The sequence below is a fragment of the Lissotriton helveticus genome, chromosome 10 (genome assembly GCF_964261635.1).
Source record: "Lissotriton helveticus chromosome 10, aLisHel1.1, whole genome shotgun sequence".
Classification (NCBI taxonomy): Eukaryota; Metazoa; Chordata; class Amphibia; order Caudata; family Salamandridae; genus Lissotriton; species Lissotriton helveticus.
Genome location: NC_136071.1, coordinates 1,189,666,444 through 1,189,680,357, shown reverse-complemented (window position 1 = coordinate 1,189,680,357; position 13,914 = coordinate 1,189,666,444). Strand labels below are relative to the sequence as shown.

General features: G+C 48.9%; 1 protein-coding gene across 1 annotated transcript in view; it reads left to right on the top strand.

Annotated features, from left to right (window-relative positions):
* Positions 1-13,914, top strand: part of PLEKHA8 (pleckstrin homology domain containing A8) — a 116,227-nt gene that overhangs the window by 8,865 nt on the left and 93,448 nt on the right. The window contains exon 2 of the mRNA XM_078664037.1: positions 949-1,065. Within this exon, the coding sequence (XP_078520163.1) occupies positions 949-1,065 (117 nt within the window). The remainder of the gene's footprint in view (positions 1-948; positions 1,066-13,914) is intronic.

Genomic DNA, 13,914 nt, shown 5'->3' with positions numbered 1-13,914 from the left:
CTGCTGTGAGAGCCATCACCTTGCACAAAGACCGTGCCTACACTTTAGTCAGAAAAAAACGTTTGAAAGGGAACCAACCTCAACTTTTTCAGGATTGTAGGCAGTGGATCAACATTCTTTGTGTAATGCTTAATTCTCTAGTTGTGTAAGAGTTGTGCATATTTCGCACATGGAGTGATCTGTGTGAAATCATACACGAAGAATGCCTTTGCATACGAAAAGCACATAAGATACCATCTTCAATGTAGTATCAGACAAGTTTCTAAAGTCGTGCGGTGAATGTTGCTTACATATTGCATGTGTCCAAGTCACGCCTCTGGTTCACAGTTCCCGCAAGACATTTTGTTTCTGAATTAAGTCTCCTACGAGAGAAAATTGCGAGGTCTATGTAAATACAAGATAAACAAATTGCATGTGAGGTGCATAGCCCAATAATCTGCGTTTATGCAAAATTACTTGTGTGTAAATTCTAGCTCTTAGTCCTATTTCATTACCGGGTCACACCAGACCTAGCGTTTTCTGTTATTGCTTTTCATTGCATCGTAAAATAACGAACCATTTCACAAACGGGAGCAGGGATGCATAGCTAGAGATGATCAGATGGGACAAAGGTTGTATTGTGACCTGTAGTATGCTTAGATATTATCCTTCACACCAGGTGTGACCACTGTAAAGCCGGGCGGGCCAGACCGAAGCCATATTTTTGGAATATCCATATTAGACAAGTTTACAGAAAACCTATCCATTGAAGCTCATTTACAGGGAGAAGTGTTGTCCTGAAAATCTGACAAGGATCCTGACTTGTTCAGTTTACGTTGATCGCCCTGCACGTTTTCGGCTCTCTTCACAGTGCTATGACTGGTCTGCCACTGGAGTCAACAGCTGTTCTCCTTTTTGTTTTCATATGTTATTGTTGTGTTGCTTCATGGATTGATTCTGCCTTTTCAGGTTGGCAGCCCAGATGGTTTATCCTCAGCGGTGGGATTCTGTCCTATTACGACTCAAGGGAGGAGGCCTGGAAGGGCAGCAAAGGAAGCATCCAGATGGCGGTGTGTGAAATCCAAGGTAAGTAGGGGCGGAATCCTTGAGTCCGGAAACCTCCTCAGAAGGAAGGGCGACTCTGAGTACCAACTCTGTTGGGCGGTGGGTTAGTGGGACTCTGAGATGGGCACCCCATGTGGAGGGATGGAAGTAGACCCTGAGCAGGTGATCCCAAGTGGAGGGATGGAAGTAGACCCTGAGCAGGTGATCCTAAGCAGAGGGATGGAAGTTGACCCTGATCACTCCACCTCCAATGGGGGGATGGTATGGGGGTACAGAACAGGGCACCACATGTGGGGGAATTGATGGAGAACTTGGAGCAGGAGAACCCAGGAGCCGGAGGGGATGGGCAACACTGAGAATGATACGCCCAAGGCAGACTAATGGATGGAGGATCCTAAGAAGGGCGCTCTCATTGGGGGAAGGCCACCTCAAATGTTGAAGGGAGGAGGCCCTGAGCAGGCTCCTCAGATGTGTGCAGCAATGCTCATTGAATCTAGATCCATGGTACTGTCTGTTCTAGGCACGATATGTTCCAGTTTGTTTCTGTTCTTGTTTCTCCTGGGCTAACAGACAGACCGTCAGGAGTACATTAGTGGTTTGTTTGTAACACCCATGTTTTGTTATGTAGATTTTGTCGTGCTCGCTATCACCCGGAAGGGTATCCTGGCACTGAGATGCAATTGTTGAGTTATGCTGACAAGTGTTATGTAATGCCTCAAAAGTGTGTGTTTGTGTGTGAGTAGTTTGAATTTCGCTTGTTTGTGTATGGTGAGCCATTGGAGCTCCTTCTCGTGTGGTGTGCTTTGAGTGTGGTTGTATGAGAGTAGGGTCTGCTTTCTATGGTTACCCCCACTTTTTGCTCTGATTCTCTGGTTTTCGACTTTAGTGTGGCTGGGTGCCTGCCAATCAGGCCCACAGCCCACCTGTTCTCTCTCAAAATTGATACCATGTACTTTAGGTACATACCAGATTGGTTACTAGGTCACCCTTGTGAGCCCCTGTATAGTGTACCATAGGTACCAAGGGCATAGGTGCACCTTAGGCCTACCAGAGGCTGCAGCATGTATTGTGCCACACCTGGCTGGCCTTCCAAACTGACACCACAGGTCTGTTCACACAGCCTGGGTAAGGTGGTGTAATCACCCCTTACTTAGATATAGTATACCAATATCTATATATACATATACACATATAAGTCACTCATATGGATATCTCCTGACCCGCCCTCCTTGGTGATGTAATCCGAGCGGTTGAGGTATTTACCTCTCTTTGTGGCATGTCGCCCCTGCTCCATTTTTGCATTACCGTTGGGGGCTGAGGTGGTATTAAGGAGACCGGAGGAGCGGCTTGTTAGAGGAGGACGGGCATTTTCAACATCGAGCCCTGCTGACTTCAACTTGTCCTTCCATTTTCACCGGCTCACATTGCCTAAACATGTGGCATTGTGGGAGTTGGAGTACTACGATGATCGTGAGCACTACAACAGGTGGCCTGTAGATCATAGGGGAGGAGCCAAGCAACACCAGCATTAGAAATCAGCGGGAAGCACAGACCGGGACATTTGGTCGGGTGTAGGGCGCTGAGGAAGGCGCAAAATGCCGAAATGCATTCGCCGCCACCGGACCTGATCTCCTCAATAAAGAAGCCTCTCCAAAGTACCTCTCCTTTGTGGTTGTCGCCTTCTTCGCAGTGTAGATGGCAGTTCTGATCTATTTATACATATACACATATAAGTCACTCATATGGCAGGCCTTAACAATCCTGGAAATTCCAATAAACCCAGTTGATGGACAGAACGTAGAACAATGTCATACATTCACCCCAGTACAAGGATCTGGGCCTAAATCCATCGTTTTTTTGCACTCCACACCACCCTGGGTGGCCTTTAGGCCCATATCCTTGTACTGGGGTGAATGTATGACATTGTTCTACATTCTGTCCATCAACTGTGTTTTTTGCAATTTTCACCCCGAGTGGGCTGGGTATGCTCAGACGTGAGTCCCAGGCTCTCCACACCACTGGAGTAAAGCTATCCAGGCTGATGAAGGCTGATAGCCAGAAACCGGTCCTTGGATGCTTGATTTCGGTCTGGGAAAGACATGGCTTGGTAGTTCGGACTGGACTGTTCCCATGAGGCACAGGGTCAGAGCTGATTTGCATATAGCCAGTGTCTAACCCAGGGTGGTGTGGAGTGCAAAAAAACTATGGATTTAGGCCCAGATCCTTGTACTGGGGTGAATGTATGACATTGTTCTACATTCTGTCCATCAACTGTGTTTTTTGCAATTTTCACCCCGAGTGGGCTGGGTATGCTCCGACGTGAGTCCCAGGCTCTCCACACCACTGGAGTCAAGCTATCCAGGCTGAATGAAGGCTGATAGCCAGAAACCGGTCCATGGATGCTTGATTTCGGTCTGGGAAAGACATGGCTTGGTAGTTCGGACTGGACTGTTCCCATGAGGCACAGGGTCAGAGCTGATTTGCATATAGCCAGTGTCTAACCCAGGGTGGTGTGGAGTGCAAAAAAACGATGGATTTAGGCCCAGATCCTTGTACTGGGGTGAATGTATGACATTGTTCTACGTTCTGTCCATCAACTGTGTTTTTTGGAATTTTCACCCCGAGTGGGCTGGGTATGCTCAGACGTGAGTCCCAGGCTCTCCACACCACTGGAGTCAAGCTATCCAGGCTGAATGAAGGCTGATAGCCAGAAACCGGTCCTTGGATGCTTGATTCCGGTCTGGGAAAGACATGGCTTGGTAGTTCGGACTGGACTGTTCCCATGAGGCACAGGGTCAGAGCTGATTTGCATATAGCCAGTGTCTAACCCAGGGTGGTCTGGAGTGCAAAAAAACGATGGATTTAGGCCCAGATCCTTGTTCTGGGGTGAATGTATGACATTGTTCTACATTCTGTCCATCAACTGTGTTTTTTGCAATTAACAATCCTGGAGGCAGAGTGCTTGGTTTGGTGTGAGAGGGTGCCCTAGCATGAGCTGAGCCCCTCTGCAGCTTTCGGAACCATCTCCTTCTAGCTGTTCTATGATATAACCATACCATACACTCTTAAGTGCATTATAATCCTCACGGTTAATGCTAACTTTGGTTTGCTTTATCAAAACATGTTGTGTAAGGTGTCAAACACTTTGGAATACTACCCCCGCATTCCACCCTTCTAGAGGGAGAAGACATGTAGTTACTGGTTTACCCTGTTAAAGTTAAACAGAGTCTCATCATTACAAAATGGAAGCTGCTGTCACAGACACGAGTCTGACCTCCTGCTGCTGGACGAAACTCCGTCAGGGGAGGCCTGGACAATAGGTTTCCTGTCCAGGGAGGTGCCAGCACCTCCCAGACAGGCTTGTAGTGTATTGGGGCAGGGAGGGCTGCATTCAGTGAATGCTTTCCAGACACTGCCTGGGGCACACAAGGTGCTTCATGCATAGCTCGGTTCAAACCAGTTGCTGGGGCACTCGGCCCCAGCTCTGGCACGAAACTGGACAAAGGGAAGGGGGTGTAACCACCCCCTGCCCAGGTCCACCCACAGGAGGGACCTAGCCAGGTAGTCCAGCCCCCAACCTTAGTATAAGTATAGAAGCTGTGTCCCTAGGACTTTAGATTGCCATGGACGAAACTGTGATACAGAATCCTGGACCTTTTGACATTCCATTTCGACTGGAAGACAGAAGACATCTCCCTTGTGGTCAAGGAGTGACCACCCTGTTCAAACCGGCACCAACAGCAACTTTGTCGGTCTGCATTTTCGAGGCTCCCGCCGGATCCCGAAGAATCTGCGACACAGGACACAGACTTCCAGACATCTCTGACCCCGACCCACACCCACAGCAAAGCTGAGACACGTGGCGAACACGAGAGACATGGGACCGGAACTCCTGGAAATCCTGCATTTTGCAAGCTGCGCTCCTTCAACGAGTTATCTCGAAGTTGCACTTTGGGGTGCTTGAAGCCCCAGCCCCGAGCACCATTTGCACCGAAGCCCATGCCCCCACACTCCGCGAGTGTTTCGTGGGCCCCGCTTTTGCATTTGAGCTCGACGCGTCTACCCGGTTCCTTGCCCGTTTGCTAGTGAGCCCCCTGAAGACCTTTCTTTACAACAAACTTGCTTTCTTGGTTGCTCCAGGCTTGCTCCAGCTTCCCTGCAAAGGAGAAGTGCCACAGACCTTGCTGGTCTGCAACAGAGCCAATTTTGACATCCTGCGTGGGTTGCGGTTGCCAAGGCTTGTTGGGTCCAATCCGGATACCGACACCGCAGTCAACTAGATCCATCGCGGGACAGCTCGAATCCAGCGCCTGGTCATCGTTGATGCCTCTTGGACCTCGTGGCTGAAGAGACAAGTGTGACTATTTCACCTGAAATCACCCGACATCGCCTGGTTCCTTCCTGGTCACTGGCTAGTGACCCAGACTCTGTCCCTTCTGCTTTCAGGTTCTGCAGATCTTCGATCCACCCTTGGATCCACCCGGACACTTTTTCTCTGGTCACCTGCAGCACTTCTTTGCAGCTCCCCATAGAAAACGACAATGAAACCCGACACGAGAAGACACCTATGCACCTGGCTTCCCTGGGTGAGGTAACACAAGTACTCTGGTGCTCCCGTGGGTCTTGACTCTCGAAGTGTCCTAGTTTAAAAGGGTTCCATCCTAGTCCATCCGGAAGTGTCCTTAAATTGTATATTTGTAACTTTTACGTTTCCCATAGAAAGTCACTGGTAACCCGTGCCTGCCGACAGTCACTGCACGCTTCTCCCGTGGGCCTCCTACTGCCTAACCTTTGGTTGATTAGAGTAGCCCCAGCGATTCCACAGGCCCCAGCCCTGCTTTTTTACCTCTGACCTCCTAAAGAGTGCAGAGGGGTTGTGTTTAGAATAAATACCTATATATTTGATATATACCTTGTGTGATGTCCTTTCATTTGGTATTCAAGGGATTATAATTGGTAAAACAACTTGCTTAACTCGCCTACTGAAGTCTTATGACTGCTGGTTCATGCTACCACAAGGATAGCTTTCTATAAGGTTGACTTTACAACCACCATCAATAAGGGTTGTAGACTGGTGCAAGGTGCCCACTAGAACTAGTGGACATCATATGCCAGGCTAACTTCTCACAGTGGCTTTAGAGGTTGAGGGTGATTCTGGCGGCTGAGTTCCGAATGGTCTGCAGCATTCTGGTGAGATTTTAGTTGATAACGGCATGGAGGTGTTCCATAGTCCAGTTTGCTTGTGACTAGGGCGTGCGTGACCGTTTTCCGGGTGCTGACTGGGAGCCATTTGAACATTTTGCTCCGCATCTTCAAGGTATGGAAGTATGAGGCATTGAACCGGGTGGTCATATCAAGTTTGCTATTGATGCCGATCCTGAGGTTCTTTGCATGGGTGGTGGAGCCCCACGGTGAAATGCTCCTCTTGAAGTTTCAAATTTGGTCTTGTTAGTGTTTAGCTTCAGACAGTTGGTCTACATCCAGTGGGTAATTCCAGTCCTGCCGGCATTGGACTTGATATGGGTACTGGGCGTCTTGTCTGTGAAGGAGAGAATAAGATTAATGTTTTCAGCATCTGAGAGGATATTGATTGTGAGAGCGGATGATGCTGGCTAAAGGGATCATAAATGCGTTGAACAGAGTCGGGCTCAGAGATGGTCCTTGCAGAACTCTGTATATGAGGTCATGGGCATCTGAGGTGCCGGGTGCCAGGCTGGGTCCTTCCAGTCAGAAAGGAAACAGATCTAGCCGAGTGTGTGTCGTTGGACTCCAATGTCGTGTAGGCGTCGGATGGAGTGGGAGACAATGTTACACACTGTGGAGAGGTCCTAGAGGATGAGGGTCGCTGTGTCTCCACCGTCCAGAGTCATACAGGTGTTATTCGTGGCGGCAAAGAGTGCAGTATCCATTTTATGGTTGGGTCTAAAACCAAACTGAGTGGTGCTGAGGAATATGTGGTTGTTGAGGTAGGTGCGGCGCTGTTGATGAGTTTCTCTAAGACCTTGGTCGGGAATGGTAGCAGGGAGATAGGTCTGTAGTCGGCGAGTGTTGAAATGTCCACAGATTGTTTCTTCAGCAACGGGAGGACAATTGCGTGTTTCCAAGTGTCTGGAAATGTCGCAGAAGTGGTGAAGGCATCAATAATGAGTGTGAGCATAGTATTGATTGTTTGCAGTCCTCTGGAGTAGGCGTGGTGGGGGTAGGGGCCAGGTGAGGACAGGGATCCAATGGGGCCCCTCAGTGGATAGAACCCTTGACTAAGTTGGTTGAATCCTAGGGACTGGAAGTGATTTCTTATGCTGATGACACACAGCTTCTTCTGCCCTTCCAGGACGAGGCCTCTGACACCGCCATTCCTTCAAAAACTGTTAAAAACAGTGGTTCCAGGTTGGGTGAAAGCTGACTCCAACTGAATTCCAGTAAAACACAAATTTTGTTTTTTCAGGACAAGCAAATATGTAAAAAGTTCATCGGGTCTCGGGGACAATCGATATTTGCCCGGCGGTATTGCCTCTGTGACCCTCTAGTTATTAAATCAAATGAAGAGGCAGGCGCTGGAGACTGGAAAGCAGGAAACAAGGTTTTCTTTATTCTCTCCGGAGGAGAACACAACGAAACGGACAGAAGGTATCGTTCTGAGGTGCTCTAACTGTATTCTTGAGGCCTGGCCTCTTATACGCACATTTATGACTTTATTGCAGATTACACATACATGTTAAAGCTTTGATGTACGGAAAAGACATTCTCGGAACTCCCCTTTGGGCCCGTTCCCATACACATTTACAGTTGAAGTCCCCACCCTAGTCACAACAGGTGATGAGCATCGCGCAGCTGGATAATCCGCCGATTCACGGAATGTGGGGGGTTTGATCGGGTCTCATGGGGTGGGGGGCTTTGATCAACCCGGGGATTCTTTGATGGGGGAAGCTTTCTATTGTACGGGGAGGGGCAAGGATGGTATCGGCAGAGCTGGGTGTCGGCTTGGGAACGGGGAGGACAAAACGGGCACACGGGGAAAAAGGGGGTTTGCATCTAAGGGCCGGAGATCATGAAAGGAAAGCAGGGAGGTGTCGCGCTGGGAACAGGATGAGGGCCTGGGGCAGAGCAGCGCCGAAGAGGGGTTTATGACTCAAGGCAGGTGCAAGCGGGGGGTGGTCAGCGTGCAGGCTTAGCGAAGGCAAAGGGCTATGTCAGGGGCCAGCGGCATGCAAAAGGGTTTGTTCTGATCGGGGCATCTTAAAATGGCGGGCGCGCACGACAAAAGTGTGGCATCAGGGGAAGAGGCAAGATGGCGCAGATAATGTTCACCAAAACGTACTAATTTTCAACAGTCCTCCCTTTAACATATTCAAGACATCTTGCTGGTTCATTTTCTACTCGGGTCTATTGTGGTGGGCATGAGAAGGAAAACGGTAGGAACCCTAGATGAAAAATTGTAAACAATACATTTTGAGATTTCTAGTTTTTAGGAGGTGGGCCTATTTGATAAACTTTGATAAACTTGTTCAGCAGGAAAGTCATAGGAATGCAATACAAAAACGGTTCTGTAGCGAGCAGCAAGTACATATCATAACGTGAACTGGCAGGTTATTACATATTTCAGATTCGGATTGGAGCAGGATCAATACAATGGCGGCTGGGAGAGAAATGAGGCATAGCAAAAACGGTGATTGTGGATGTCAAATGTTCGAAGTTTTACGAGTTCTCATTGTTCTTTGTGGTCTTTCGTTGGCGCTGTTGAGCACCGGCGGTGGAGCTACGAGTCCAGCTCTGTTCTAAGTTCTGCGTTGCAGGGCACGACCCTTTCCTCGCGTTTCTGGTCGGTAAGGTCCTTTTCGCCCTGTGTCCTTTGAGGTGATTGTCAGAAAGTTCCGATGGAAGAAGAGCGTTCAAAACAGTCCATAGGGTAGGTCAGAGGAAAAAAAGGGGATGGAGCAAGGCCAAAGTGGGAACAAACTAGGGGAACGAGAGACTTCAAATAGGCGGGCGTGTGACAGAATTCAGAGAGCGGGGACTTGTCGACAGGCACTGGACGTCGAGCAGGGGCATCAGGTCGACCCTTTCTTTTCATGCTGTCGAAAACAGTGCCTCGTCCTGCAGCTCTTTTCTGTCGTGGTCTCGCCTTGGCTAATGTCGCAGGTGTTCCTCAGTCTGCAGTCAGGCCTCGTGCTCCCACATCCGGTCCTTCTCTCCTCCAACAGCAGTACCCTTAAACAAGTTTGAAAAGACAGTCTTTAGGAAATTTGCAAATGAAGATAATCAAAAAGTCTATTTCTCTCCCAGCTCCAGGCAAAGAATGAAAATGCTCGTTCTCACAACTGGCACATGAAATGACCGGTGACGGGCCTGTTGGATTTACTTATGACTTTCCTTCATAATTAGTTCACGACAGTTCATCTGATGGTGACCCACCTTCGTGAGACGAACCTGGCGAAGATATGCTGTTCTCTAGAGTTTTACATTTACAAAGGGTACTGTGAGTCATCAACATGGTACTACACAGGTATTTTGCTGAGAGACGAACATGACTAAAACATCTCCTTTCTATAGATGCATCCTGCTTTTAAACTACTACGGGGTTCATTCGGTTATTTCTTTACCTTGGGCTAATCTGTTAACCTTGTAAAACATCATTCTGGATCCTACGTAACCTTTTACAGCCCGATTACTTAATCAGGAAGGACAGGGGTTTTATGGGAAACAACCAGGGACATATACAGGGGAGGTAACGGGGGTGATCATTTTTTTTTTTTTCGGCCTGGGTAGTGCGACAATTCGGGGAGGGGAGGGTCGCGTATTCTGCGGTCCTTGTTTTATACTATAGGAGCCGTTGACATGTAGTTCCCTTATTTCGGGTCAGATTAGGGAACCTCTGTCGTCTTACCTGTCCTTTCCCTTACGGGCCCACCTGGGTTCATTGACTTCTAGCGGAAAAGGAGAGGTAACGACGCGGTCTCAGGGTGATTGTATTAAAGACAAGTTTTTGTGCAAATACTGACGGTATTTGAAGCCAATTAGGTGGGGTGCTAGGGGTGGCAGTCTGCCAATTTCGGGGCTAACCACTCGGAAGAGTGGGAGTGCAGAAATAGAGAGAGAGAGAGTGAGAGAGAGAGAGAGAGAGAGAGAGAGAGAGAGAGAGTGAGAGAGAGAGAGTGCAACGGCAGGCTAAATAGTACACGTGCAACAGAGAGGGTGGCAGTGTATTCAAGAAAGGCTATTTAGTGCATTACACAGTAAAGGGCATTCGCGGGTCTGCGTTAGGATCTTGTAATCATGCAGTTTGAGCATTAGACAGGGTAGAGGGGACGCGCCTTGCGAAGAAGGAAAGAAGAAAGGAGGTACCATTTTGTCGCACTTCTCGCATTCTCGGTCCTTCGACCAGTTGGGTCGACGCCTCAGTCACACACACACATTCCCTCATAGTTTCGCATCATACGTGACATGGGTTCATTCGTCCGGTCTGGTTTAAGTGTGATCACTTTGTATCTAGGTTGTGCTAATTTTTCGGGTTTGTTCGGTACGTGAGTAGTCTGCAGGCATGCTTAGACGCCACCTTGCGGCGCTAGTCCGTTTCGTGCATTAGACATGGCAAGGTTTCGGATCTTCGCCACACCTCGGCTGTAATCTCTGATGTAACCTGCAGAGGGAGGAAAAAAAGGGGGGGGGGTGGGAGACAGCATTCGCGCACATTCAAATACATGGATTCATAAGTCCTTTACTTACCTCTTACTCGTCTTTCCTCCTCGGGGCAGGGTCCCTGGGGATATGGTTTCTGGAGTCGAGGGGGGGGGTAGTGTGTTCATATAAGTCGTGTGCGGGGAAACGTAAAAAGGAAACCAGAGGTGCCTAGTGCGAGGTATCTAGTCAAAAGGATGTATCTCACTATCGGGGTCCTTAAACCTCTTTCAACGCTGTGGCGTTCTAAGGTTCTTCGGTTCTTGGGCCCCTGATACTTTGGAACGTGGTACTTTATAATATTTACATTATTTTATTTCTCCCTCCTTTTACATTCCCTCATTTACACCGTTCGTTTTACCCATCCTTGGAAGTCAAGGTCTTCCTCTTACGCGAGAGTTCATGGGTCAGTCGCGTACTTTGAAGGCGGAGTGTCGTGTTGTTGATCCGATCCGTCCTCCAGGGCTGGGCGACCATCTTCCTTTAACCTTAAAGAGAGAGCAGAGTAGGGTGCACAGAAAAGAACTTTCCCACCCATCCCATATTGTTTTAAAATAAAGCATGCAATACCCGTCCATAGTTTCAAAGACTTTATTTTGCAAAATCATTTCAGCATATGGATTATGAGGGTGCGGTCGTATTTGGTCGGTCGTGGCAATGGCTAAAGTGCGTACAGTGGGGGGTGTCGTTTGCAACAATAAAAACATCGGAAAGTTTTACTCATTCATTTGTAAGAGACTAAAACGTCTATTAATTGGCTGGGGGTTCGGGGGCATATATTTTCATAATTTAGAAGCATAATCATAACAGTTGTAATCAGATCTCCTATATGCATACCGTACGTGTGCGTCGTAAATGGGGTTTACATCAGTTATAAAAATATAATACATTGTACATTCGTAATCAACATTTGTAACGGGGATCTTTTCACACTATTCGTCGAGTGAGTTCTCTTCGTCTTTTCTAGCCAAGTGTACAAAGGATCATATAAAATCTCAGAACATCAAGTTTATATTAGTGCGAAGGAACACCACGAGGTGTTCGTAAGTTCCGATTGATACCAGCGCCATTTTGGGCGGGGCCGGCTCAGTCCGGAAGCAGCATCAGGGGGAAATGTTTCCCATTTACTGGCAGTTTGGACCAGAGTCCTTTTCGGCAGTTCTAGAATTCACGCTAACAGAAGGTGTGGCAATGTCATGTTTGTTTCGTTGGCGATCAAGGCAGCCGTCCCTTACCGGAAACCTGCAAAGGCCGAAGGTTCCGCCGGGGACCTTTGTATGATCTTCAAGGCTGCGGAGATGCTGTCGGAGATGGGGGCTCGTGCTCCATGGGACAAATGTTCGAGTTATATGGCTGGCCAAAGTTACTCTAGTGGCCGGGGCCCGCCTTCCAGCGGATCCAGACGCCATTTTGAGGCCCTACAGGGGCCACTCTCGTCGAGTTTGCAAGAATGGAAGAGATCCTTCGGAGTGAAAGGAAGAGGTCCCTGTTTTGTGTAAGCGGGACGTTCAGCTGGGGTGCAGCTGTGATGCCCCCACCTGGGGGGGCGAGGGAGACTCGTTCACATCGTCTCCTTCTCCCGGTGCACTCCATGCCGCTGCTTTTCATCGCCCCGCATGAAGGCCTCTCCACATCCGGTGTTCCCCAAGTGCCACCATTGTACGTTCGGTGCTGCGCAAATACTGGGGTGCCACCATTGTACGTTCGGTGCTGCGCAAGTACTGGGGTGCCACCATGGTGTGTCCGGTGCTGTGGAAGTATGGGCACCATCGCCTGACTGGGGATGTTCGGCGTCGGGCTGGGGGCTGGGAAACCTCCTACCGGTGGAGGTGGGAGAGGCTCGTCCGCGTCGCCTCTCCCTCCCAGCCCAACTTGGACAAATTGTTGTGGAGGTACGTGCAGGACATCCCGCCGTCCAGGACTGCTGCGGCTGTGACGGAAGAGAAAAGGAAGAGGTGCCTCGTTCTCCTCTTGACATGTGGCGGGACTACCTTAGTCTTTCCAGGCCCGTTGCGGCCGGCCAAGGAGACATGTGGCGGGGCTACCTGCAAATGCCCAGGCTGCGGGCTCCTGCCTCTCCTCCGGCTCCCCCATACGTTAAGATTTCCTGACCAAGAGTTGGCGGCGGGGCTCGCCTTATATGGGTTGCCGTTGGTTGGGCGTAGCCGTAACCCTGCCCTACTTTGGAAGGTTCCAGAATGGGGGGGGGGCGAATGTTCTGTTTGACTTTCATTTTCAAAGTTTATCGTTATTATTCCTTGTTTGTTGTGTTAAATTAAAAGTTCAAGTTCATTGATGGTCTACGGATTTTGTTTTACCATTTCTTCCTTTCCAGGTTGTTTTTATGCTAAGTTTCTGCTAACAGAGGTCGAGTAACTCGGAAACACGTGTAGAGGGATGACGCAGATTTGTACATTACATACACACAAACTCAGACGGGGGACAGTACAAGTACGACATACAAAGACCCAAGACAAATATAAAAACGGTTATTGGTCACAATTATCTCTTTCCGTCTGTGAATTTTAAACGAGGCTGGGTTCCCGTCTTGACATTGCCCGACCTAGGAGAACTTGAGCATGCCGCTGAGATTTTCCTGGCGAAATCTGTGCCATCGGGCATAATCAAACGTGGTAGTTCTGTCTGGTCTGTCTATGTAAGTCGGGTTCTTCTTTGTCTCGCGCCTTTTCTCGTACTGTCGGTCTGTCGTTCTTGTCGGCCCTTTGCCTTTACTCACGCTCAGTAGAGTCGGGCATTGGGCTTTCCAGTGTCCGACATACCTACAAAAAGCGCATTGGTCTGACCCTAAGTCTGGTCGTCCTTTGCATAGTGTCGGGGGATAAGTTGTGGGTAGCGGTGTCCTGGGGTTGTCCTGTCGGTATATTTCCCTACTTGGTTTATCCTCGTCTTTTCTCTGTCGTTTCGTAGCCTCTCTGCGCCACATACCGAGACTGTCGAGCATGATTGGCGTCGTCTTATTATTTCGAAGGGCTATTTCTAACGTTTCTATTTTATCAAGGTCAAAGGATCCTGCCAGTGGCCACTGTTTGTCTTGGCTATCTTCGGTATACCTGTGCCATAATTTATTATAAGCTATGGTGACTAACCCATAGTTTATGAACATTCCCTTATTAGGGGTGCCTTCTAGTGGAGCTATATGGTCCACCTCTAGCACCCGGTCCGGGCTAAACAGGC